This window comes from Aythya marila (genome assembly GCF_965140915.1).
Source record: "Aythya marila genome assembly, chromosome: 3".
Classification (NCBI taxonomy): domain Eukaryota; kingdom Metazoa; phylum Chordata; class Aves; order Anseriformes; family Anatidae; genus Aythya; species Aythya marila.
The window spans coordinates 33,769,506-33,793,195 of NC_139044.1; the positions used below are offsets into that span (position 1 = coordinate 33,769,506).

At 47.2% G+C, this 23,690-nt stretch overlaps 1 protein-coding gene across 1 annotated transcript in view; it reads right to left on the reverse strand.

Annotated features, from left to right (window-relative positions):
* Positions 1 to 23,690, reverse strand: part of MDGA1 (MAM domain containing glycosylphosphatidylinositol anchor 1) — a gene marked incomplete at its 5' end in the record, with an annotated part of 132,499 nt that overhangs the window by 70,501 nt on the left and 38,308 nt on the right. Inside the window, 6 exons of the mRNA XM_082755484.1 lie at positions 1,073 to 1,402; positions 1,772 to 2,041; positions 6,096 to 6,228; positions 9,109 to 9,305; positions 13,257 to 13,431; positions 15,691 to 15,830. Coding sequence (XP_082611610.1) covers positions 1,073 to 1,402; positions 1,772 to 2,041; positions 6,096 to 6,228; positions 9,109 to 9,305; positions 13,257 to 13,431; positions 15,691 to 15,830 — 1,245 coding nt within the window. The remainder of the gene's footprint in view (positions 1 to 1,072; positions 1,403 to 1,771; positions 2,042 to 6,095; positions 6,229 to 9,108; positions 9,306 to 13,256; positions 13,432 to 15,690; positions 15,831 to 23,690) is intronic.

Sequence of the window (23,690 nt, forward strand, 5' to 3'; positions counted from 1 at the left end):
ACCCTGCCCAGCTCTTTGGTGGGATCATCCAGGGGCTCCCGGCCCTTTGCTGCCTCCTAGCCTTGTAGTGTTAAACACAACTGCACTCTGCCATCTAGTGATCTTGGGCAAAAAGGGTTGCTCCCAGCGGCGGCAGCCACACGAGGTTGGGAGACCCAGGTTTGCACCAGGACTGAGGGGTTGGTAGCAGAGGGAGCACCACCACTGACATTTATCAGGTCTGTGGCTCAGTCCTCAGGCTCCTGCTGAATGTGGGCGCAGTCCCTTGGGGAACAGACAGGTCCCAGTGTTTCTGCTGAGAGACAGAGGGGTCCTGAATCCTCAAAGCAGTACAACAGCACTTTCTGCTGGGGTGCTGAAGCAAGCAAGGTCCAGAAACAACACTGGGACCAGCCTGACTAATGGGTTCAGCACAACCAAGGACTGAGGACAAACTTCCCATGAAGATTCAGGACAAACTCCATGGGCAGCTCATTGCCTCCAAGAGCCCTTACCAGATAACTAGCCTGATGCTGCTTTGTGCCATACCCTCAGGGTGACATGGATGTATTGAAAGGCAGAGCTAGACCCACCAGCTTCTCCAGAAGCCAAAAGACAGCCCTAAGACCCTGAATTTTAGTCCCCACAGTGACCCACAAACGCACCTGTAGCTTAGTGCTGTCCTCACCAAGTTTTGACCCTCAATTTAAAAGGAGGAGGCATTTATAACACATGGGCTTCTGCAGAGAGTGCCCAAGACAGACTGAAATTACAATCCTGTGAACATTAAAGTTCTTCACAGAACTTGCTACAACTGATGATACCAGTCTTCTGGACACAGCTCTGAAAAAAAGGGATGTTCCTCATAAGCAATGCCAAAGAAAGCAAAGAGTTTTAATTCTCTTTTATTCCCTTCTAAGCAAAAGGACTTTTGAAAATTACTGAAATACCACCTCTGCTTTCTTCCCTCAGAATTTGGTGGCTTCTTTGAGCCATCACGCTCTAAACCTGTGGGATGGGGGGATGGGGGTTGGGGACAGCTGGTGATGCCAACAGCTCCCCCAGGGTCCCCGGCTGCCACAGAGGGGCTCACCTGTCTCTGAGGAGATGTTCACCTCCACGCTGAGGTCAGGAATGGGTGCTCCCTGGAAGGTGGCCACACACAGGTAGGTGCCGTAGTCACTGAACCTCAGGTCGATTATCTCCAAGCTGCAGGTCACAGGTGGGAGCTCGGGGTCATTCCTGGTGATGAGCAACCGGTCTGAGAACCTGGCTGGCTTCCCATTCTTGTACCAGGAGTAGACAACCTTCTCCTGGGGGACAGCATCCACGTGGCATGAGAGTTTCAAGTCCTGCCCTAACTGGATGGTCTCACTCTCTTTGATCACATCAGGGGTGATTTGGAACGTGGCATTCTTCATGGCTGGGATGAACACAGGTGCAAAACTATTTAGGGAGAGCAAAGTGTCTCACATGGCACAAGATAACAGCCCTCTGTTGCTCTGGTGGGCAACATCTCTGTTCAAAATGTGTCCTGAGACCTTCCGCAGCTATGCTCGTGCAAGACATCCCCAGGGCTCACACCTGGCAGGCTGCAATCATTTCTAGCCCAGGACAGTACTACAGCCTGGGATGAGGCTGGGAGCAGAGAAGATTGCATTATATCTTCTCCAGAATACTGATCTCTGCTAAGCATCACACTCACCCTCAGCTGTACGAGAACGGTCAGGAGAAATGCAAGTCTGGCCCCTTCACTCAGAAAACCCACGCTACAAGAAAAAGAGCAACTTACACCGCACCAGCAGGTTCACTGTCTTCTTGGCTGGGTTCCCCACGTTGTTGATGGCTGTGCAGTTGTAGTAGCCGGAGTCCTCCACACGGATCCTCCAGATGGTGAGGTTGCCTCCTTGCACAAGGCTGTTGGGAGGCATCGGGCCGGGAGAGTGAGACCAAACCACCTCTGGCTGTGGGTCGCCGCCTGTCAGAGAGCACTGCATAGTGATGTTGTCACCGGGGTTGACCACCAATGTCTCATTGACTGACAGTTTCAGAGCAGGTGGAGCTGGAAGAGGACCAAGAGACACTGCTGAGCTTAAAAAGGACCCACCCACTCACCTGTGCACAGCTTCATACTTCCTGGGATTTGTTCATCAAAGCCTTCACCATGCACCTGGCCTGGGTAACTAAGAGCCTGAAACAGAGGACCAGAACCTGTCTGCACCACAACAGACCACAAATAGCAACTCCACAGGTGTCAGACACAATCTTGTATAGACCTGTGTACTATAGACCAAGTCCCGGGGATGCTCTTTTCATGCACAATTGAACAACTGGGAATGATTCGAAATGTCTAGACAACCTTCCCTTTGAATAACCTAGTACGTAGCTTTGGCTTATTTTATTTCTGCACCCTTCTCACTACATCCCCCTCCATGAACTGATCCAAAAAAACCCTCCCTTTGTATTCTCCATTTCATCCCACGACAAGCCTTTTAAAGCCCTTGTCAGCATCATCGCTTGCTCCATCCAGACAGCGCTGAGAAAGTAGCGGTCCCCAGCACAAAGGCGGGGAGTATGTTTTAAGTAACAGCCATAATAATGCAAAATAAGACAATGTTCCATATTCATGAAGCCTGATTTAACAGCATCATTATTTCTGCCTCTCCTCTCCCCGGACCCTGTGTTAATGAGCTGTGCTGGATTGCTGTTGGATCTCTGAATTACAGCCTGTACAAACAAGGCAAGGAATGCTCTCCGCTCAGTACCCGCACCATAATTTAGCTGCACCACTATCTCTAAGATGGAATATTGTTTTGGTGCACCAAACCCAGTGTCCTCTCCCTGGCCATGGCACATGGTATTTGTGCTAGATGTAGCCAGTTTGTGCCTCTGGATGAAGGCAACTCCTCTGCCACCTGCACTGGCTGTTTTGGGACCTGTATTGGAGCCTTTGAATTCGGAGAGGCCACGGCCTGAACACAGAGCCTTTAACAGGCTTCTCTGCTGGACTCTTGGAAACTGTCTGAAGTTTAATGCTCACTAAGCAGCAACACAAAGAGTTGTGCTCCCTTTTTGGGTGCTGGCTGGTTTCATGAGATGTGGTGAAGCCTGGGGAGGCAGCAGCTCAACAGGTTGTGGTTGGATAGGACACTTCTGTGGTAATGGGAGCTGATACCAGTAGCTGCTCCTGCCCTCTAACACTGAACAAGTCTCAGATAAAGGCACAGACAAGCTGATAGATGCAGCATCTTGCCCGGGGACATCCTCACATCCCCTTCAGAGCTATAGAAAGACTGAGACCAGCTTATGTTGAGACAGAGGATGTCAGAGTTGGGGAGCAGGAACCAGAGTTCCTGCAGGCTTTGGTTAAGATTTCAGGATCTTGTGTTGTTTGATGTGCACGTATCTGACCAACACTCATCTTGCTGAGCAGTGACACGTTCTGGGCAAGGCAAAATGGAAAAGAAGTGACAGGTTGGGCAAGCACTGCCTCAGGGCAGGCTGTGTGTGCATGCAAAAGGAGAGGGAGGCAAACTGCAAAGCAGCCACCCGCTCAGCTTGAGGCAGCAAGTTCCCAAAGCGTGTCCCAAAACGGAGCCCTGGCTGTGGCAGCCTGCACAGGCTCCCACTCCCACTCCTGTCAGCAGATAGAGGTTAACATGCCGCAGACATTGTTATGCAGGAGATGAATCTCATTTATTTGTAACCTGTGGCAATTCCTTTTGTTCTTGGCTCAGAAAACCTGCTGGCGGAGTCTGCCGAGAAGCAAGGGGACCATTAAAAACAAAGAGTCGCTTTCAATTCCCTTTGAAGTTCAATTTGCTGCAGTAAAACTGCAGGAAAATTAACCAGCTGGGCTGCTTAATTTTTCAGAAATCAAGGAAGGGGAAAACATCAGCCCAGCCTTATCGGAGCAGGCGATGACAACCCGGTGCTGAGCCAGCCCCGTGGTTCTGTGGGACCCAACCTGCTGCTCCAGAGCCACACAAGGGCAGGGGGACAGAGCAGGAGCAGGGAAAACCTCCTTCCCACCAAGGCTGCAGGCTGAGAGTTGGTTGCCTGCTGCAAGGGGCATGCTGCTGACACTGAGCTGGGGAGAAGCACATCTCCACACTGCAGACTGTGGTCTGTCCAAAGCGAACCACCTAAGGAAGAGCAAACAAACTGGAGGAGCAGATTCCCTTGGCCTGACATGCCACGACCCACCGGCTCCTCTCAAAGCCCACTGTGGCTGGGTCTATAAATATTTAAGAGATCAATTTCCATGCACCTCAGTGCCCTTTGGGCCCTCCTCAGTTACAAAGGCAAAGGCATCCTGAGAGAAGCTGCTCAGCATGCTGGGCACAGCTGAGGCTATGGAGGTTGCTAATGCATGAGCACAAGAGGAAAAGAAGGAATCTATATAAAAAAAAAAAAAAAAAAAAAAAAAGGAGAGAATTAAGACTTTTCTTTAAATATTTTCTTTTCTATACACAACAATACCTACAGGGTAAGTGAGCCAGATAACATTTCATGTTAAATATGCTCCTGTTATTTAACACAAACCCTCTTTTCTGTGTAACACCAGCTTAATTTTCGTGGGTAGCTTTTAATACAATTTGCTAGGAACATATATACCATAGTCCCTTTGAGTTTGTGGTGTCAGGCTCCACTGTAACTGTGTATAAATATGCATTTACAGCTAAATAACATGAAAGAAAAACTGGATGTATGTGCTACATGGGCCAGGTTCAGAGCTTTGGTAAGTACCCTAAGAAGTTGGTGTGAATTCAGCCATATGTTGGCTTCTGATCTGGCAACAACTTGAAAATACATTTTCCCTGTTAACTCAGTAAAGGGATTGGATTGAAATGAAGGATACTTTCCATGTGCTTGGGCTGGCAGGGGGGAACAGGGTATGGAGAGAATTTATTTATTTATTTTTAATTCTTCAAATGTAAAGCTACACCATGAAAGAACAGCTGCCTGAGATCCCTTTCTACACCTCAAGCATAGGTTTTTAAAGGGAATATTCCTGCATTCTCTACAGTTTCCTCCTGAGAAAAACTCAGGCAGTGATGTGAGCTGCCTGAGATGTGCTCACAGGGATCTTACCACAGGAAGAATTTATTTTTTTTTCCCAACATTAGCTATATTTCACTTTCTTAAGCTTATTATTTTTCTTCTTTCCACATAAAATGAAACAACTACTGTTCAGCACCCTGGGCTCAGTCAGATCAATAAACATAATTTATACAGTATCAACAATATCCCATCAACAGTTGGCAACATCAAAAGAGTTCTGTTTCCACTGCACAAAGATGACACCAGGGATACAAACTGCTTTGTGCTACATTAGAGAGAGGTGAATAATTCAAACAACTACATTGCCTTTCTTTCTGATCATGGAATACCCCAGAGCCGGAAGCGATTTCCTGACATTTACTTACTATTTGAAAATATTTGACATATGTGGGGACTTTGTCATGCTTTTTTTTTTTTTTTTTTTTTTTTTTTTTCATGTTAAATGTACAGTTTGCAGTCAGGTCCTTGCAAGTGTTTGGTATGTGATTTTGGCTATCTGTGGGTTATTGCAAGTCAAGCAATAGGCACCAAATTGATTTTGTTCGCAACTGGAGGCATGCTCAGGCAGTGCCAGCATGGATATCAGCATGTGTGTAGTTGTAAGATTTAATTATTGGGAAGGCAATGGAGATATTTGCTTTCCAGAAACATTGGCACCAGCAGGACCCCTGGGCTGGGAGGCGCTCTGAGCGCAGCCTTGCAAACCAGGCCAGAATCACACGTGAATGAATTATTTGTAAGGACTTCTGCAGCATCTGTCCTGCTCCAGACTGTATCAAATCTATTTTTAAAGTCACTTAGAATTATAAATAAATAAAACAGCATCTGGATTAAAAACTACATTGTACTTCAACACCTACAGGTAGTCTGCTTCAATGATCACACAGCAGGAGCGGCCAAGGCACCAGCTAGAAGAAATGAAGTATTCCTGGCCACAAAACTTCTGCATTAAGGATTTACAACCCTAGCAGCCACACATGTGAACTCGAAGTGGTTCTCTCATCACTGTAGGCCTGGAGAGGCAATGGCTGCTCAGCAGGCCATTACATTACCTGTGGTGTTTGTGAGCTGGAAGGTGATGGACTTGTCGGGGATGCTGCAGACGTTGCGGACGGACACCTGGCATGTGTAGCTGGCGTAGTCCTGGGGCCGCAGGTTCTTCAGCTTTAGGACTTTGGTTTCACCCTGGGAATTGGGAGGAAAGAGGGAAGGAAAGACACAGGTGTACAAAGCTCAGCTCCTCATTGCGAGTCCATCCCCTGGCCCAAAGGCTACCAGCAACAACCACTGAAACACCATGAAACTGTGCAGGCTCCAAGCCCTTCTAGCTCTATACAAAGGAGACACGAAGAGTTTGCAGTGATAGCTCCACCTCCAGGGTTTCTCAAAACACCCAGCAACTGACTGTCATATAACCTGAAAGCAGCGCTGAATGGGTCTAGGCATAATTTCTTGTCAACTGCTGTCAGAATCATCTCACAGAACGCGAAAAGCCTTGAACGTCCAAGAACGGGCCCTGATCTCATGCCGAGATGTCAGTAGGAGCCCAAATGAAGTCAGTGGGGTCTCAACATTGCAAAACCAAAGTAAACGGGAGCAGATGCTGGCCTAAATACGACATGCTTAACAGTTAAGCTTTAAAAAATTGCAGTGCAGGAAAAAAAAAAAAAAAGATAATTCAGAAAAATATTCAAATAACCCTCCCCAACCTTTCTGATCTCCTTTTTCCAGATTCTAATCTCATTTATGCTGGCATAAATCCAGAGTGTCTGCACTGACTTTGATAGCCTTTTCTCGTACTATGGTAACAAACAAACAAACACAAAAATCACTTGCTAGCACTCCATCAGTTACTGGCATGTAGAAACAGAATAAAGTTGTTAAATTAACAATAGACGTGTTCTGTAAATTTTTATTTATGGAATGCGGAAAGCTCTGAGATGCATCCTGTGGTTTGCACACCCTGCAACTCATATGTCTTCCCATGACAGCTTGTCGCTGCTGTTCTCCTTGTGTTTGTCTAAATCTCTTTTGGAGAAACCATTCCGTAATTGCCTGCAAATGTGAGAAGGTGTCAGCACGACAAATCCTCTTGAGACAACCTCAAGGGACTGGGCGATGAGCTCAGGCATGCTAATACATGGAGAACAAGGATCTGAACTGAGTAAATTAGAAAGATAAATACCTAGGAGACCAATAACCCCACGGAAGTCCTGTCCCCTGAGATCTGTTGCTACACCACACAAATGATGGCATTTACAATGTGCACGTCAGCTGGTGACTTACACTGTCGTATGTATCCATTTTATTGATTAGTAAATGTTGGGTAAATGTGTATAAAACTTCAGTGTAAACTTTTGAAAAGCTTAAACAGCAAAGTGTTCACGTCCTTTTTATTGTGAAGGCCTAACCAAACCTGACACTGATAACAGCTTCTCTGGCCTGACTCTCAGACCACAGTACCCCTATGAAGGGTGCTTTGTTAAACATAACTGATTTGAGCTCCAGCAAGGTTTGCTGTAGGGGTGTGTTTTGCCTGACTTTAGCTCTTCTTAACCCAAACTCACAGATTTATGCTGGTGCGAGCAGGAGGACTCAGGCACGCCTGAGTGAGCACGGCTGTCCTAACACCCACCCCAGAGTTGTCCTAACACCCATCCCATGGTGGCAGGAGCATTGCCTGACAGGAGCTGCAGGACCCAGGGTCTTTTACATGTTAATGAAGCACCACAGTGAATTTCTGCTGGAAGCTTTATTTAGCTTGAGAAAATGTCTCAAGTCCTAGGATATCCCCTCATTAAGCAGTGTCTCCTGTTAATCACAGTGAACTTAATAAAAGCTGGAAGTGCCCATGGTGGCTTCCTCTTAGGCCAGGGATGTCCTGCTTTGATGCTGCATAGCACTGGACAAGGCAAAGCTCTCTTGTGGTCCAAACAGCAGCCCTGACCTACAGTATTTCTGCAAATCTGCTGCAAACCAGCATCTCTGTTCTCTGTCCTAATCCCCCTACATGTTTCCATTCAGCTGCCCATTTCCACAACCTGCAGAGATGGCGCGTTTCAATAAAACATGAACACGACTGCATTAACTGAAAAGTTGCCTGGGGCACCGCTCAGAAATCAAACTCAGCCACAATGTGCTTAGGGCCCAGCTTTGGGAGCACAGGAGAGTAGAATGGTGTGTGGGATGAAAGGGGCACCCTCGGGAGCTGCCCTCCCCTCCTCACACTGCCTAGTGGTCTTCCAAAAGCGCTAGGGCTGGTTGACATCTGAAGAATACTCAGGGTTATAGCATGGCTTAGGATAACATGCCCAAGGTGCTTTGGCAAAAGAAAAATCCCTTCAATCACCCACTGCTTTGTCAGGCTAGTGACTGTGAAGGAAGTGGCATTCAGAGGGGTAACACAGCTGTGCAGGGACAAGTCCAGCACAAGTGAGCAGGGGAAGCAGAGAGCATGACGCCTTGCCACAGGACGACAGTCACAAAGTGCCCAGGCAGTGTGGCTGCCACTGTTGCTTGTAGGCATTAGGAAAAACTCTTCATCATTTGCCTCAGCGAGCCCACAGCAATACCTGACATGGGCTCACACTGCTAAATATGGAGCACTTTCCCTTGTTTATGCAGCTTGGGTGCTTGTTTAAGTAAAAAGTAGCACTGAGAGGTAGAGGAGGCCTTTATTATTATTATTATTATTATTATTTTATTATTTTATTATTTTATTATTTTATTTTTTTTTTTGCTTGGAGAACAGTCTCAGCCATCCAACAGTCATGTAAATTCATTAGGGAAACTGTGGTCTGCTCTCAGGGAGCATGCCAAAAGGGGAAGGGATGGCAAGCCAGGGACTTCTAGGCTGTCGTGCTCCCTCCTGCTGCTCTTTCCCCCTGAGAACCTGCATACAGAAAAAGGTACCACGGCTTCTGGAGCCAGTGCTCCTTCGAACACCCCACCACTCTCTCCCCAGCATCATAACCCACATGCAGAGAGAAACACCATCCGCTGCAGAGGGCACCATATCACACCGCGATGCTCATCACAAGCTGGTGGAGGTCTGCTTTTTTTCACCTGTGTGTAGAGGGGTTCATAGATGTCCACGCCATTGTCCTGACTGTGGGAAAGTGTCTCAGCTCCCCGTTTCCATATGAAGCGAGCTGGCGGGTTGGAGTTGACAGTGCAACGGAGGAAGACGGTCTTCTCCTGGTAGAAGCTGCCACGTACATCGCTGATGGTCTGGTGAACGGTGAGAACAGGCTCATCTAGATCTGGAAGGAAGGCAAGGAGGGCCGCAGCAGTTGTTAGTGAAGCTTGGTCTGCCTGTACAGCCTGCAGGGTGGATGAAGCTCCAGGGGCCGTAAGGGAGAGGGGAAGCTCCCACACATTTGGCCAAGGACAACTGCTGAGTTCAGAGCTGATCTGAGGGCAGGTAACACAAACAGTATCTAAAGGGAACAGACAGGAGAAGCCAAAATTCTCCCGCTCACCACACAACATTCAGAGAATAGAAAGCACCCTCTGGTTGACAGATCCCATGTGATCCTCCAGTAAACTGGCTGCCTGACACACACCTCTCTGACAAGTGGGCTGTATAACCCTCCTCAGAGACATCCCACACCCCAAATCACCATTCTCCACTTCAGTGACAGGCCACAAGGATCCAGAGTAATTCTACTCCATCCTCATTTCCTCTGTTCCCACTTTGCACTTCTCAGTGCTCTCCTGAAATCACAGGGCTAAGCCCATGGCTGTGAGATGCCGACACAAAAGACATGACAAACCTTCAAGTCAAGGGGTGAGAGTAGAAACCAAGTCAAGATCAAGGTCCTACATAGGAGCAAGTCTGGTGGGGTGCCACAGGAACATGAGATGCAAAACATAGTGACAGGTGTGCACAATTTCCCTTGTTTTTCCTATTAAAGTATCCTCTGTGTATTTTCCCCTTTCCAAGGTCTGCACTGACTCTCCCTCTTCAGTAGCTTCTACTCAATACACCCCTACTATCCACCTCTAAACTGATCAGATTCCTTTCTCTCTTTACAGAAAATACTCCTTCCTTCACCATACCTGCACCAGACACTAGCCCTCATGATCAGAACAATGGTTATCAATAACTTCACTTGCAAGGAGGAGGTAATAGCTCTGCAGGGAACATACTTTCTCCCTCTACCCAGGGCACGCTGCTCCCTAGGGACTGCCTTCCTGCTAAAAAGGGGATCATTTTCCGGGGCTTTTGCACCAGCCACCACTGTTGAAACATCAAGGAAACATGAGGAGAACCTCAGAGGAGGTGGATCTCCCTTCTTCCAGAACCACTTTGAGATTGATTAGGGTTAAATGTATAGATCCCACCTTACAAGATGGAACCAGCTAGCTCTCTAAAAATGAAATCTGCCCCAATGCCCTTAAACATGCCTTGTAAAGTGTCTGTTGAGCTCAGTGAAACAATCCTGTGCTTTCAACAGCCTTATGACCCCATCTTCAACTGCAAGAAAACTGAAGCACATGCGTCCATTATGCCCTTGTGCTGCCAACACTATCTTCTGCACACAGTAGCAGAGAGGACGCAGACACGTGCCTATCACCTCCAGCCCTCTCATGTCACCTAATTTTCAAGATGTTTTATTCTAGAGATTTGCAAGTTTGTAAGTCTGGCTCCCAGGAAGGAAGTGGAGGAGCAGGGATGAGTTCCTGTTAACGTGTCATGCAAATAACGTATGTTCTGTGCTGAATCACAAGTGTTAAGTGGTGGATTTGCATATTTTAATGAGCTGTATGCTTGGTAGACAGCACTTGTAATGGGACACAAGATTTGTTGGCTTGACCATACCATAGCTCAGAGAGATGAGAAGAGCTGTTAACTGAATGTCGACAAGAAAGGAGAAAAAAGAAAAAAAAAAAGAAAAAAAAAAGAAAAAAAAAAGAAAAAAAAAAGAAATAGGAAAAAAATGTAGAAAACATACAAAGGTGGAGAAAAATGTCCCCTCTCCATAAAGTGCTTCCTCTATGTGTCCATAAGATGACTAAATTTCTAAATTTTACATCAAATTCTCTTGGACCAGGTCTTTGGACACAGTTTTTCCTCTTTGCCCCTTCTTTATTCCTTAATCCCACTTTATTTGTTCACACTTTCCAGGAGCAAGTCTGTAGCTAGCATCCCTCTGAGGCCCCATTTCTCAGAAGGATGCAAGGCAAAACACTTCCCTTACCCATCAAAGAAGATGCTCTCCATTCAGTTCTGCTGACTCCCAGCTACTCCTCACGGAGAAAATATCTTCCTTTTTCCTGCTAAACCTTTCCCCCTTCAAATCTTTCAGCCTTCTTTAATAGCAGTCAGCTCTAAGCCTAGTCCTCCTGAGAAAAGCTAAAATAAGACCTACGACGGTATACATGTCCTTGATGTACGAGTAACGCCACTGATGTCAGTGAGCTGCACATTTGATAAATTTGGCCCAAGGCTGCTCATGGAGATGATCACATGGGATGTTTCATGTGCAATATAAGCTTGTAAACATCCATTCTTTCTTTCTCTTTCCTTTCCCTCTCTCCCACATGGAAATACTCCACACGGCAGCTGTCTCTCTGCCAGTGCCTAGCCAATACTTTAAAGCCTCACTCAACATACAGTTGGAGCAAAGGAATAACTTGCTACACAGGTTAGTGCTTCGGTATTGATATCCTCTTGGCACCAATGATGCTCTCCACACAGTCTGGCTGTCTAATACTAAAAGAATGAGTGAGGACTAGCCCTGGCTGTCAAGGACACCAAGGTCCACATGAGAGTGATTACTTACCTCTAACGACAAATCAGGATGTAGGGAAAAGAGGGGTTTGTTTTCAAACTCTGGTTCATTCAGATGAAGGTTGTCTGGGTGAGCGTTCAACAAAAACTGTGGCTGTTCCTATGTGTTCCCTTGTACTTACTGCAAATACCAGCAGAAAATAGACTCTCCTCCCCAAAAACCAAGTGAGCAGAACAGAGGTGTGTTACCAAGTCCATCTGCAGAGTAGATGTTAGTATGAGAAAGCCCTTGGCCACCCCATTAGCCCCATAGTTCTACAGGTCAGAGCTGCACGAGGGACCATGGGATGCTACATCACTCTAGCTCCAGTCTGCACTCCAGAAGTAAAGGGAATGCCTGCAGGCTGTAAGGAGAGACTCATGCCACAGTTCTGTTCCTATAGACACAGGCCCTGGCAAGGAGTCATACTGAGGACTGGGAAAAACAAGTTCCTTTCGTTACAGAAGGCTATTGTACACTGCACCTCAGTACAGAGGACTGTATTCCTAAAAGGGCCTTGGAAACAGGGGGTGATGGGTTAGGATTGTTCCAGCTAATTATTATAATTTATAATAATTTGCATTTTTTTTAGCATCAACCTCTTGCTGGCTAGGCCTTCTCAGATGATGTGAGTGAGAAGAGGGATTTCGTGTTAACAGAGCTGGAGGAAACTGGAACAGTGGATAGCATAGGACAATGAGCAGAATCATAATATTCCTCTAGAGGCCAAGTCTCCTCAGAAGTTGCCTAAACTTTAAATCTCCAATTCCCCCTAACAGGGGGTATGTAATAAGTCTATTTTTCTTCCCTTTTGATCACAACAGCCCCAAAATAAACATTAAGTCAGCACGAGAAACTACCAAATCTTGGGGTGCAAGGTGGCATCTCCAGGACACAAGACAGACAGGCATTGCAAGCAGCCAGAGGAATGTTGAGCCACTGCTGAAACCAAGGGATCCTCAACAGATTCCCTCACGTTTACCCCTTCTCAACACAGCTTTCTCAGGTGTATCCCAGAATCTTTTGCTCTGTTACTACCACACTGTATTTAGCAATGGCACTGGTTTCAGGAGTGCTCCAGGCACCTGAGGCACTAATTATTCCAAGAAGCAAACCAAGTCTTATTCAAAATTAAGACAAAGAAAGCAGAAGCCATCTACAACGCCACATGCCACACAAGTGCTAGGTACCCCTGGCAGTGACAGACATCACAGCACTTAGATAAGAGTGGTCCACGTGGACAGGCAGAGCCGTCTTTTTCCCATATGGACCTGATCTCCTAGGGAAAATGGACCCTGGGGACACCACAGTAGTCCCTTTGCTCCTGAATGAGATGCGCGTGGTCCTAGGGCAATGCAGCTCCCTACCGGCCCTGCAGCAAAGCAGAGACACGCAGTAGAACTGTGGGAAGGTCTGGGTTGCCGCTAAACGACTTACACTGCACATCTACTCGAATGGACTTGATGGCTGGGACCCCAACCCCATTTTCTGCTTTACAGTAATAGCGGCCCCCCTGCAGCCTTTGGATCTTCTCAATCCGCAGGGTCTCGTTAAGCACTGACGTCTCTTGGAATTTGTCCGATGCGCTGCCAGCGGTTTTGGTCCATCTCACCTGCATAAGAAGAATGAGGGAAACACAAACTGTCAGTGGCACAAGCCAGAGATCCCAGAGAATGGCTGCAATAACTTTTCTCCTTCTCCTTTTCCTCCCCAGTCAGTCACAAAAGCGATCCTTACAACACCACTAGACCTTACTAAAGTTCAGCTGCTGATCTCAATATGTCTCAGTAGACCATCTACTAATTCTGACCCATTGCCAACCCCCATGTCCTAACACCTGGGGTAACCCTTCAGTTAACCAAACACTGCATATTCACCACTCTGGTCCTGCAAACCCCAGCAATTTGCTTAGTTTAATACCACTACATGCACAGCACAGGACTTTCAGCATTAAGCCTCAGGATCCCACATGGCTAGTGGGCCACGAAGCTACAGCAGACATCAGCTCACACCTACAGGGCTTTTATTGCCGTCAGCACTTTTTCATCTTTCTCTGGACAGCAATGTTATTTCTGTTGTTTGCTTTTCCAAGAGTTGAAACCGCTGTTACTATCTGGCTCTAGCCTCCTTCCCACAGGGAACCCCATGTATGTTATTTTTTTAAAGTCATTCTTCTGCAGTACACAAACTTTTACCTTGATTTGGAAGCTACAGAAAAAGAAAAGGGGGAAAAATCCTTTTAGATTACAGTCTGTCTTGCATTTTTGGCCGTATGTTACATGTCTTAAGATCCTGGCTGGTGGGAGCAATATAGTGGCATGGTATTTCATGGTGAACAGTGGCAAAAGAACAGCACTACTAAAGACTGAAGGGTATTTCTTATGTCTGTAACAAGGTATAGTCCAAGCAGTGGAAGTACAAGCCTGCTCTCATTTTCTGCAGCTCAGACAACAGAAGAGAGAGACAGCTTTTCTCAGCTCATTGGTGCCCTATCTCAAAAACCTGCCTTATAAAGACTGGTGACTCTGATGCTCTCCCACAGTTGTGCCATCTAGATTCTGGGGCTGAGATCCAGCAGGTTCTGCCAACAGAAAGGAGACTGATTTTCATTCAACTTTGGCCATGGATGAGAAGAACCAGATACCTTGACCCCATATCTCAGGCTTTGCTTAAAGCTAACTGCCACCACCTGATTGATGCTGATGCTCTAGAAAGAGCATGGGTGTCTAAATCCCAGTCCCAGAGCACCAGGCTGAACAGATTTTTGGAGCTAATGACCATGGATTTATTTAGTCTTTGTAGGCTTATTATGAAATTGTCTGAGGGCCTCAGGACTCTCATAGTCTCATGTTTGCAAGGACACTTCAGCCAGCTCTTTAATCTTTGCAATTTCAATCTCATTTAAGTATTTTGGCCACATTTTCATGCTTTAATGACTGGCTGATAGAAGGGAAAAGAAAAGATTAAACAAAGGTTAGGAAAAGAGCTTAACTGTGGAAGAAATCTACCCATGAGGAGGGAGGGCAGAAATAGGACACGTGCCATATTTTATGTACACAGGTCCCAGCCTCCCTGGTCACGCCTGGTTCTACACTCCAGTGTCTCCCTTGTGTGTCTGGGCAATGACAAGCTGCAGTGTTGCCCACTAGCATGCTGTCTGCATCAGGCTCTGCTCCAGAAATCTCTCTGACTACTCAGGCTCAAATCCCCACACCCTGCCAGCACCTTCCCACATGTTCAACATCCTTAGGCAGGGCCAGCCCTACCATCTTCCTCCTTTCTGATGTCCACAGTTATCATCCAGCCATCACTGCCACAAGCTTAGCCTGATCATTCTTGCTAACCTGGTTTAGATTTTTTTTTTTTTTTTAATGTTTCTAGGATATGCTTTGATGGATAAGCCATTTTAAATCCTGCTGGCTGAGTCTCTCTCCCTCTCCTTTGTCAACTCCTCTAGCCAGGCATCTCTTCACAAGAAAGTCCATGGAGGGGTTGATTGATGTACGCAGATGTGTGGCTTCTCATTATGTCTTGGACTGTCAGGATTGGGGAAGTGGGGCAAGAAGGTGCACATATCATACTTGGCTCCCTTGAGTGTATTCTGTCACATCCAGCCTCCCAGGACACACCAGCTGCCACTCCTGCAATGCTCTGTCCTGGAGCAGGCAGACCCATGCTCTGGTCCTTCACATACTGAAGACCACTAGAAGTTCTGGCTAGGCTCCTGCAAAATTCTTTGGACATATTTCTTGAAAGCAAGGCTGGCTTCTTTATACTTTAAACAGTACTTGTGTTATAGGGCAACCCTACTTGACTCCAACACGTAAGATGAAGCTGGGCACCCTGCTGACAGGCCAGGCTGAAAGCTCACCTGTGGCCGGGGGTGTCCTGTGACCAGACACTGCAGGACCAGCGTGTCCCCCTCCCGAATCGTGTAAACACGCTCGCTGATGTTGTCCTCCTTCACCACGCATGCCTGCCCAGCATGGATGATTTGGGCCTGAGCAGGAGCTGTGGGGAGGAAAGAAGAGGTAAAGAGGGAAACAAGCAGCACCCCAGGCCCTTGACTCCACCACCCATGGTGGCTGTTCCCACAGCAGGGTGGAGGAGCCACCTCTTTGAACCACAGAGGGGAAGAGTCAGACAGTGCTGTGCATGAGACACAAATGTCTCAGGAAATGGAGCACTGAGAGCTCTTCCCCGTCTCCTGAGGGGCTGGTATCAACTCTTAGTTTAAATCTTTTGGTGCTGTTGGGATTAGCAGCTCTAGGCACTGAACGCATGTGGAGCTTTCCTAAGACCTGCAGAGCGTCCTGCACAGGCTTGAGGACCAATGCCTTCCTGCTCTCACCTCACCCAGAAACAAGCATACGCAAGCGGTTAAAGCAGGGACCTGGCCAAATCACATCTGCTCTATGTCTAAAACAGGCCTGGCAGCTGTGATTTACCATGCAGGGGAGCATAACAAACAGCACCTATGTCCCACTGCAGCCCTGACTAGCAGCAGGAAGAGAGAAGCTGTAGGAGAAGAGGATTAAATAAAACAGCTCTGGAGGCCTGCACGAGCAGGCCTTGGCTCCCTACTCTGAAAGCGCCTGTGTGATCACCAAAGCGGCTGAGATGTATTGAAGGTGACTGCACAGCCCGATGGGACACCCGTGCTTGTTCGAGGGGAAAACTCCAGTCACACTTCAAGGAACAGAGAAACCCACAAATGTGTCTAAGAACCAGTACCTCAGTGACAGTCCCCCTGGGATGCACTTCCCCGTCGTGCTACAATGCTTCCAGGTGACTCCAGAGCTGCAGCTCTAGTTCCCATTAGTGAAATACAATGCAAACGAACCAGCCACTGAGGAGGCGTCAAAGGCTTTAAAGCAAAGAGCCTTCATGAGCCTTCTGAAACAAGCACTGCTTTTTCCACAGCCTGTTAAAGCTGAACTGAGCACCCACTTTTTCAAAAAGGTTAGCTGAACTTCAAGACTACTTTTTTGGTTTTTTTTTTTGAAAGCATATTTTTGCTCTGCCACAGGCATGACCAAAATGCTTTAAACCCACCCAGCTGGGAAATGGAAGTGCTCAAATTTATGCTGGTTTCATCCACCAGCAGCACAAACCAAGGGCAGGCTGGGCTTGGGCAGCAGAGAAGATCCGCCTTTGAGGTCGGCCTCTACAAACGGGTGTCACTGCATTGCACTGCTCCCTGAGCAGCAGGGACACAAGAACAGCCTCAGGGCTAGTGGGGAGCATGCTGCTCTCACTGCTAGGATTTTCCAGCCTGCCATGGCCACTTAGCACGCTGGCAGCAGCACTGCTCAGAGAACAAGTTACTCCTTTTTGCACCTCTTCCTTTCAGCTTAGTGCCACTTCGTTGGCAAAATTATTTTGGCCTTTTGCTCTTTTGCTACCCTAGCCATGACTAAGTGAAGCAAACCATTTATTTGAATAATATGATGGCACAAACATAGACAAATCCCTCAGCTTTTCCCATCTTCAGGGCTCATAGGAACATGCCTACCGTCACTTGGACACCATGCAATACTGAAACCACTTAGCAGGTGAGTGACCTTCCCTGCCTCAATGGCAGAAGATCCTTGTTAAAACAGAAGAAAGAAGAAATCAGAAATCTGTATATGCACAGGTATACATGTGCATATGTATACACTTATTAAGTAATGCAGTGACTTATCAGGAAAAGACATCATGATTGCTTGTCAAGTGAACAATGGCAGAGGAGCTATTCAGATGAACATGTAACCTTTGCCAATACACCTTAATCCAAAAGACAGTCTTATCATGCTGCTTCAGCCCTCAGATCAGTCCTCTGCAGACATGCCATCACACACATGCACCACAGAGAATTGTTCACAATGCCATGACCCAGTCTGTGATGTTGAAGACTCCCTGCTCTACAATTAAAGGAGACAACCTGTCCCTTCCTATCCTGGAGCATATTCTCCCTGTGACCTGTGCTACCTATTTTTTTCAGTGGGATCCTGACACCCTGCAGCAGCAAAGCTCTTGAAATCTCTCTACACTTTCTCTGGGCTGCATTTGCCGGCTGGTGGCTCTGTTCTCCCTTTGCAAATGCAACCTTGCTGCAAAAACTAATTGCCAGCCACCCCATGGAGAATTAGAATATTTATCTGCAGCTCTAGCTCTCATTTAAATGTTTCCTTGAGTTGCTCTGCCGTACCCCATATAGTGCACAATTTCTCTAGCCTTAACTCTTTCAACTTGTGTGCTTCTGCCTTTGGCCATCCTGCTGCCATACATTCACCTGTCTTCTGTAACCCTCGTCTGCCACCTGCCTAAAGGCATTAATACATGGGGAATTTCTACAGCAATGCCATTAAGTACAGTGGTATGGGACAAGAAAGCTTTTGTCTAACTACTTGGGTGCCAAAATACTTTGCCACCATCATTGTTGCCTGAGTTTGATAGAAATATTATTTAAAGTAATCTTTATTCTGCAGTACAAAGCATTATATGGCACTAGCAAAACGACGATGTTAGAAATAGGCCCTGCATCACAGTTTTGTTCTTCTCTCCCAAATCCCCCGTAGGCCCACTGGGCTGTCATGAAGCTCAGAAGCAAGACTGTATGTTCAAGCTTTGTTTGTAGGTGCCTTAACTTGCCTGTGTTACTGTCAGTAATACCTTCAGCTATATTTAGTGGAAAGGGACATCACTTTAAGTGAATCCCCTCCGTTCAAGCTGTAACATCTCTCTTGCATTCACAGCATCAGGTCCCCAGCAAGACCAACAATTGTTCTGATGTGTTTTAAACCTCATATGAATCTAAATGTCTCAAAAGTGAGCCCAGAAAGCCTGGGGTTGTCTTGGAGAGAAAAGCATTCAGGGAGATGGAATAGGAGGCTGAGAAAACCGACATTGGTGGAAGTGTGGGGGCTGAGCAAGGGACCAACCCAGCTCCTGAGGGATTGCGTTAAATCACAGGATGAGACTCTGGAAGGCTTCGGTTCTAAGCTCAGCCTGCCACAGCATGCAGAGGCTGGGAAAGTCACCTCATTCCACGTTATGAACGGGCAGAGAGATCGTGAGGATTAATTGCACTTTTAATGTGTTTGAACAGAAAGAATACATTATTGTTTGACATCATCCTAGGTCTCCTGAAGGATTTCAGGATGCAGACAATTTGCGCATTGCCAGGACAACAGGATGGCAGGACCATGCCTGTCAGAGTCACCTGTTTCACAGAAAGCCCTTGGGAGGAAAAAGAAAGGCTGGAGAATGAGGCCAGGTGCTGGAGATGAAGCAGTAATCTCATCCATTCTCAGTGGTGCTCCACAAGGAGTGAGCCTTGCACAGATATAGCCTGCCCTGCTAAGCTCTGTGGAGCAGAACCAATCTCCTCAGGCTGGCAAACCCCAAAGCAGATGGACAAGACTGAACCCTGGAGACTTCTGGGGAGTAAGAAGGGCCACGTTGTTCCCTGCCCTTTTTCCCATAATTTCCATGGATAGATGCATCATCACTTCCATTCCACTTCCAGGTGAGAGATCAATTTATGGAAGGCTCCCAGTGCAACGCACAGCAGCAAAACTGAGCCAACCAACTTTTTAGAGCCAGACACTTTGCCATGCAAAATTCAGGCTTTGAAACTGCTCCATTAAGCCCTTCCTCTGGAAAGGGCTGACTTGCAGTACATTCAGCATCTGCATGGAGATTTCCTACTATGCTTTCCACTTGATATATTTACACATTAAAACAAAAGGAAATTGGAAAGGGTAAAATAATTTTATTCCCAATGCAATGTACTATACGATGTTATTATTACCATAATCTGGAAAGTTTATGACACTCCTGGTGCTTAGAGGTTGCTAATATCATTAAGAGGCAGAAAAGGAGAGAGATTTTTTTTTTTTTTTTTTTTTTGAGAGAGGACTGAGTAATATGCATTTGGTTCACACATCTAGCCACTTCATCTTTTTGAACCCGAGATCCCATCTGTATGATGACAGTGATGAGAACTCCTTCACAGAGAGGGTGGTGGGAGATGGATCCTGCATTGCCAGGAGCCAAGTGAAAATCCATAGCTCAAGGAGGACAGAGCGAGATGGGGGCAGGAGATGGGGAGCAGAGATAGACAAGCAGGGAACAGCATCCTTAGGGCTCTAACAGTTTATTATCTGTTCCAGATATATCTGTCTCCAGCCCATCAGTCTGCAACTCAGAAGAAGAGCTCTGAACACGCAGCAGCACACAGCCCTCCAGGCACACCAGAGGGGCTGGCTGGTGTGCCTGGTCCCCCTGCACACACTCCTGCAGTCACCGTCAGCAGCCATCAGGACAACCACTCATCCCTTTTATAGCACTGTATCAACTACACTGCCACATTTACCACCTGCACGTGTCCTGCATACAATGATGAAGAGCATTAATCTCCAAAGCTGCTGGCCTAGGTCCCATGGTCATGCACCCCTGGACACAGCAACCTCCCCCAGTGCTGCCCTCCTGCTTGGTGCAGAAAGGGAAGCTGTGGCTGAGCTCTGCCACATGGTGCCCTCTTGCATGCCTGGTGTAATTTTAACATCAGGCTCTTCTGGAAGTATGTGCTTGAATAAGAACTTAATCAGTGACATCTGTATGTGACTTTTGTTGCTGCATGGCCGCTCTCAGTAGCAGCCTGCCCATGGGTGGCACTGCCCTATGGCACTGTTTGTTTCAGATGCTGCAGTGCAAAACACCCAGGGAGCATCTCAGGCTTTGAAGTCACCGCTTTAGCTTTTTATCCATCTTGTTCATACAATGTGCAACACTCTGCTTGAAGAGGAGGCGGACACAAACATGAAGACCTTTGAGAAAGAGGTCGTGTCCCCTTAGCAGGGCACAAAGAGAAGCAGGGCACAAATAAAGGGAAGAGACACTGGCAACACTCAGCAGGAGCGAGGAAGGTCTAGTAGGAGGGGAAGGGTCTGCAGAGGCCATGTCCTGACAGTCAGAAAAAAACATCCTGCTTACGCCTGCCCTGGGAAGGGATGGCAGCTGCCTCGTTGTGTGGTCTGTCACTATTCAGCTGGTCTCATTGATTGCTCCACAGTGGATGAAGACCACAGGCCCTGCCGAAAATTTCAGCTAAACAAATTAACCAGGCCAGCTCCAGCCCACAATGCTGGGCAGGATATTGATGGGCCATTTGAAAAAGAAAACTCACTCCAGCTTGAGGCTGATTATGGAAATAATAATACACAATCAGTGTCCATTAACACTGTCAGGAGGGCTGCAGATCAATAGTGTATTAATGGCTAAAGAAAGACTGCCCATACCTACTGGCAGTTAAGACCAGCACGTTGGCAGAGGGAGAGGAGATGGCAGCAGACGGGTGTAAAGGAGCTCAAACACCTGATGTCTTTGAGCAGCCTGCCCTGGGGTGCCCGTGCCACCACCACCACCAGCTGAACATGCTCCCTGGCTGCTTGGGGACCCCCTCTGCACCTCATCCCCCTCCAGACCCTCTCCCAGCTGGAGGTGCCCAGCACAGCCTAGCCTACCTAGGGCTACTCCCACAGCAAAGCTGGCGACACAGAAGCTCCCAGGGAGGGAGCTTTTGCAAGGAGCAAAACACGTCCGTGTTCCCAGGTTTCCTCCTGCTCCTTGCTCTGAGCCTTTCTTCCCCTCTCCAGCACAGCTTTCCGCACAGAGCCTCCTGTGAACCTAGGGCTTCTCTCCTGAAGCTCCTCCTGTTGACTCTTCCAACATGGTGTGCTGCCTGGGTGACTCTGCCGTACCAAAAGGCTGCCCTAAAGCAAAAGCCTCCAGGAAGCCCTCCTGACGTGCTGACCCTGAGGATTACAGCTCCAAGCAAGACGGATCACCACTGAGACTCTCTTGATCCCCGTGTACCAGTGCTGCAGTCCAAACCACGTACACCTAAAAAAGGTCTGCTTGCTGAACTCCTGGCCTAAATTTGCAGCAGAGAATATATATTTCAGCAGCAAAATGCCTGACTCTTCATCATGATTAAAATACAAGCATCAATCCATCCACAACAGAAGCACAGCCACTCCTGAGATATGCAAAGTGACCACGCCTAACCCTATACAACACTTCACAGCACTCTTGAGCAAAAAAAAATGAAGAATATCATTTCTTTTTGATGGAAAGCACACAGAAATCACAGAGATGAGGAAAACAGTCACAGAGCATGAAACTTGGCCAAAACTATCTCTTTACATCTCTGGCTGATTGCATATCCAGAAACAGAGTTCCCTTTTGCAAAGCTCAGCCAGATGATTTGCATGGTCTTAAAATAACTTTTAGCTTAATCAATGTCACTTCCTTGAAGCATCTCTATAATTTGGTTTCTTTTAGAAAAATGCCAGCAACAAAATCACGTGAGATGTCATGAATAGCAGGTACACCCCCCAGTGACTGCAACAGCTGCTTCTGAGATCTTCATTCGATTTAAAACTGAAGAGGGTATTGTGTGCTTTACTGAAGTATCAGAGCAACCAGATCATCACTAACTCCCCCAGCCCCAACTCCAGTGCCTGCAGCAGCTCATCAGTTTTCCACAGTGTTCAAGAAACTTGCTTACACGGGTCCACCCAACTGCAGAGCATCACGCTGCAGAGCAAAATCAATCAGAAACGTTTTGTTGGATAGGTATCAAGTGATAGATGTTATATACACAACTCTGCTGTGGCATGAACTCTGCATCACTGCCTAACTCATGTCTGAGGGGAATTTGTACAGATGACTTAACACAAGGTAGGTTGCCTTCAAACCATTTGGGGTTCTAGATGCAGTGGCAGTCAGAGCCTGCACCTGAGTTATACTGTCCTGGGAGTATCCAGCTTTGGTTAGGAAATGAAAAAACAAGTGTGTCTCACGATGACCATAAAAGAGACAATCTTTCCCAGCCCACTTCTTACTGTACCAGCTTCAAAGCCTGTGCTGTATCTCTAAATCTTGCTGCAAAACCCAATGAGCCACAGAGCCACACTCAGGAGAGGTGATCCAGCCAGGCTGAGTGTTCAAAGCATTGCACTTAAAAAGCCAATTTTTGTCTGGCTGCTACTTGATGTTCTTAAGCGTTTTAGTGGGGAAAACAAAACAAAACAAAAACAAACAAACAAAAAAAATGAAACAAGCAGCTTGGAGGAGAAATCAAGCACCCTGTCTTCTAGGGCCCACAGACAGGCTGATCTGTTTGCCAGCTGGTAAAACACCTAGAAATTAAACAGTCCAGTCAGAAAAAATAAAAAATAGGGCTGCAAGAAGAGAAATTCAGCTGGACACAGCACTGACGTTTCCTTATTCTGCCTGTAAGCTGCAGGAATGCTCTTGAGGGCAGACCAGCAGCAGGTTGATCCCTTGAAAATGGGAGCCAATGGAAACTCCAAAAAGGTCTCCCGTGCCCTGAGCGGGTCCCCAGCTGTTCCATTGTCCCACCACCCTCCAAAGGGGCACAGACAGATGCAGGCTTGCAGAAAACCCACCAACCCTCCAGCCTTTCACAAGCAGCCCTCATGCCCTCAGCTTCCAGCACACTCTCACCCAGATAACTCCATGCTCTGGGTAGTTTCTGAGCACCCGGCCAGCAGGAGAGCTGAGGTCGTCTCTGATGGCCAGGAGCTGTTCTTCACACAGCTCACTTTCTGCTCTCTATTCTCCCTCCTCTTTCCCAACATGAAGATCCTCTGAAGCTTCACATCCCCACTCAGCCATGAAAGCTGCCTTCCACAGAGATGCTGCAGCTTCTCAGCATGGCCCAACAGGTGCCCAGGATCTGCAGTTAATAACTGTTGCAAGCAAATGGGCTTTGCTCAAACGGTCCCAAGGGTTTTGCTATTCTCCTCCTTTCCCTGAACTCAGGGTCTGCTCATTCCCAAAGTCATCATTGATACT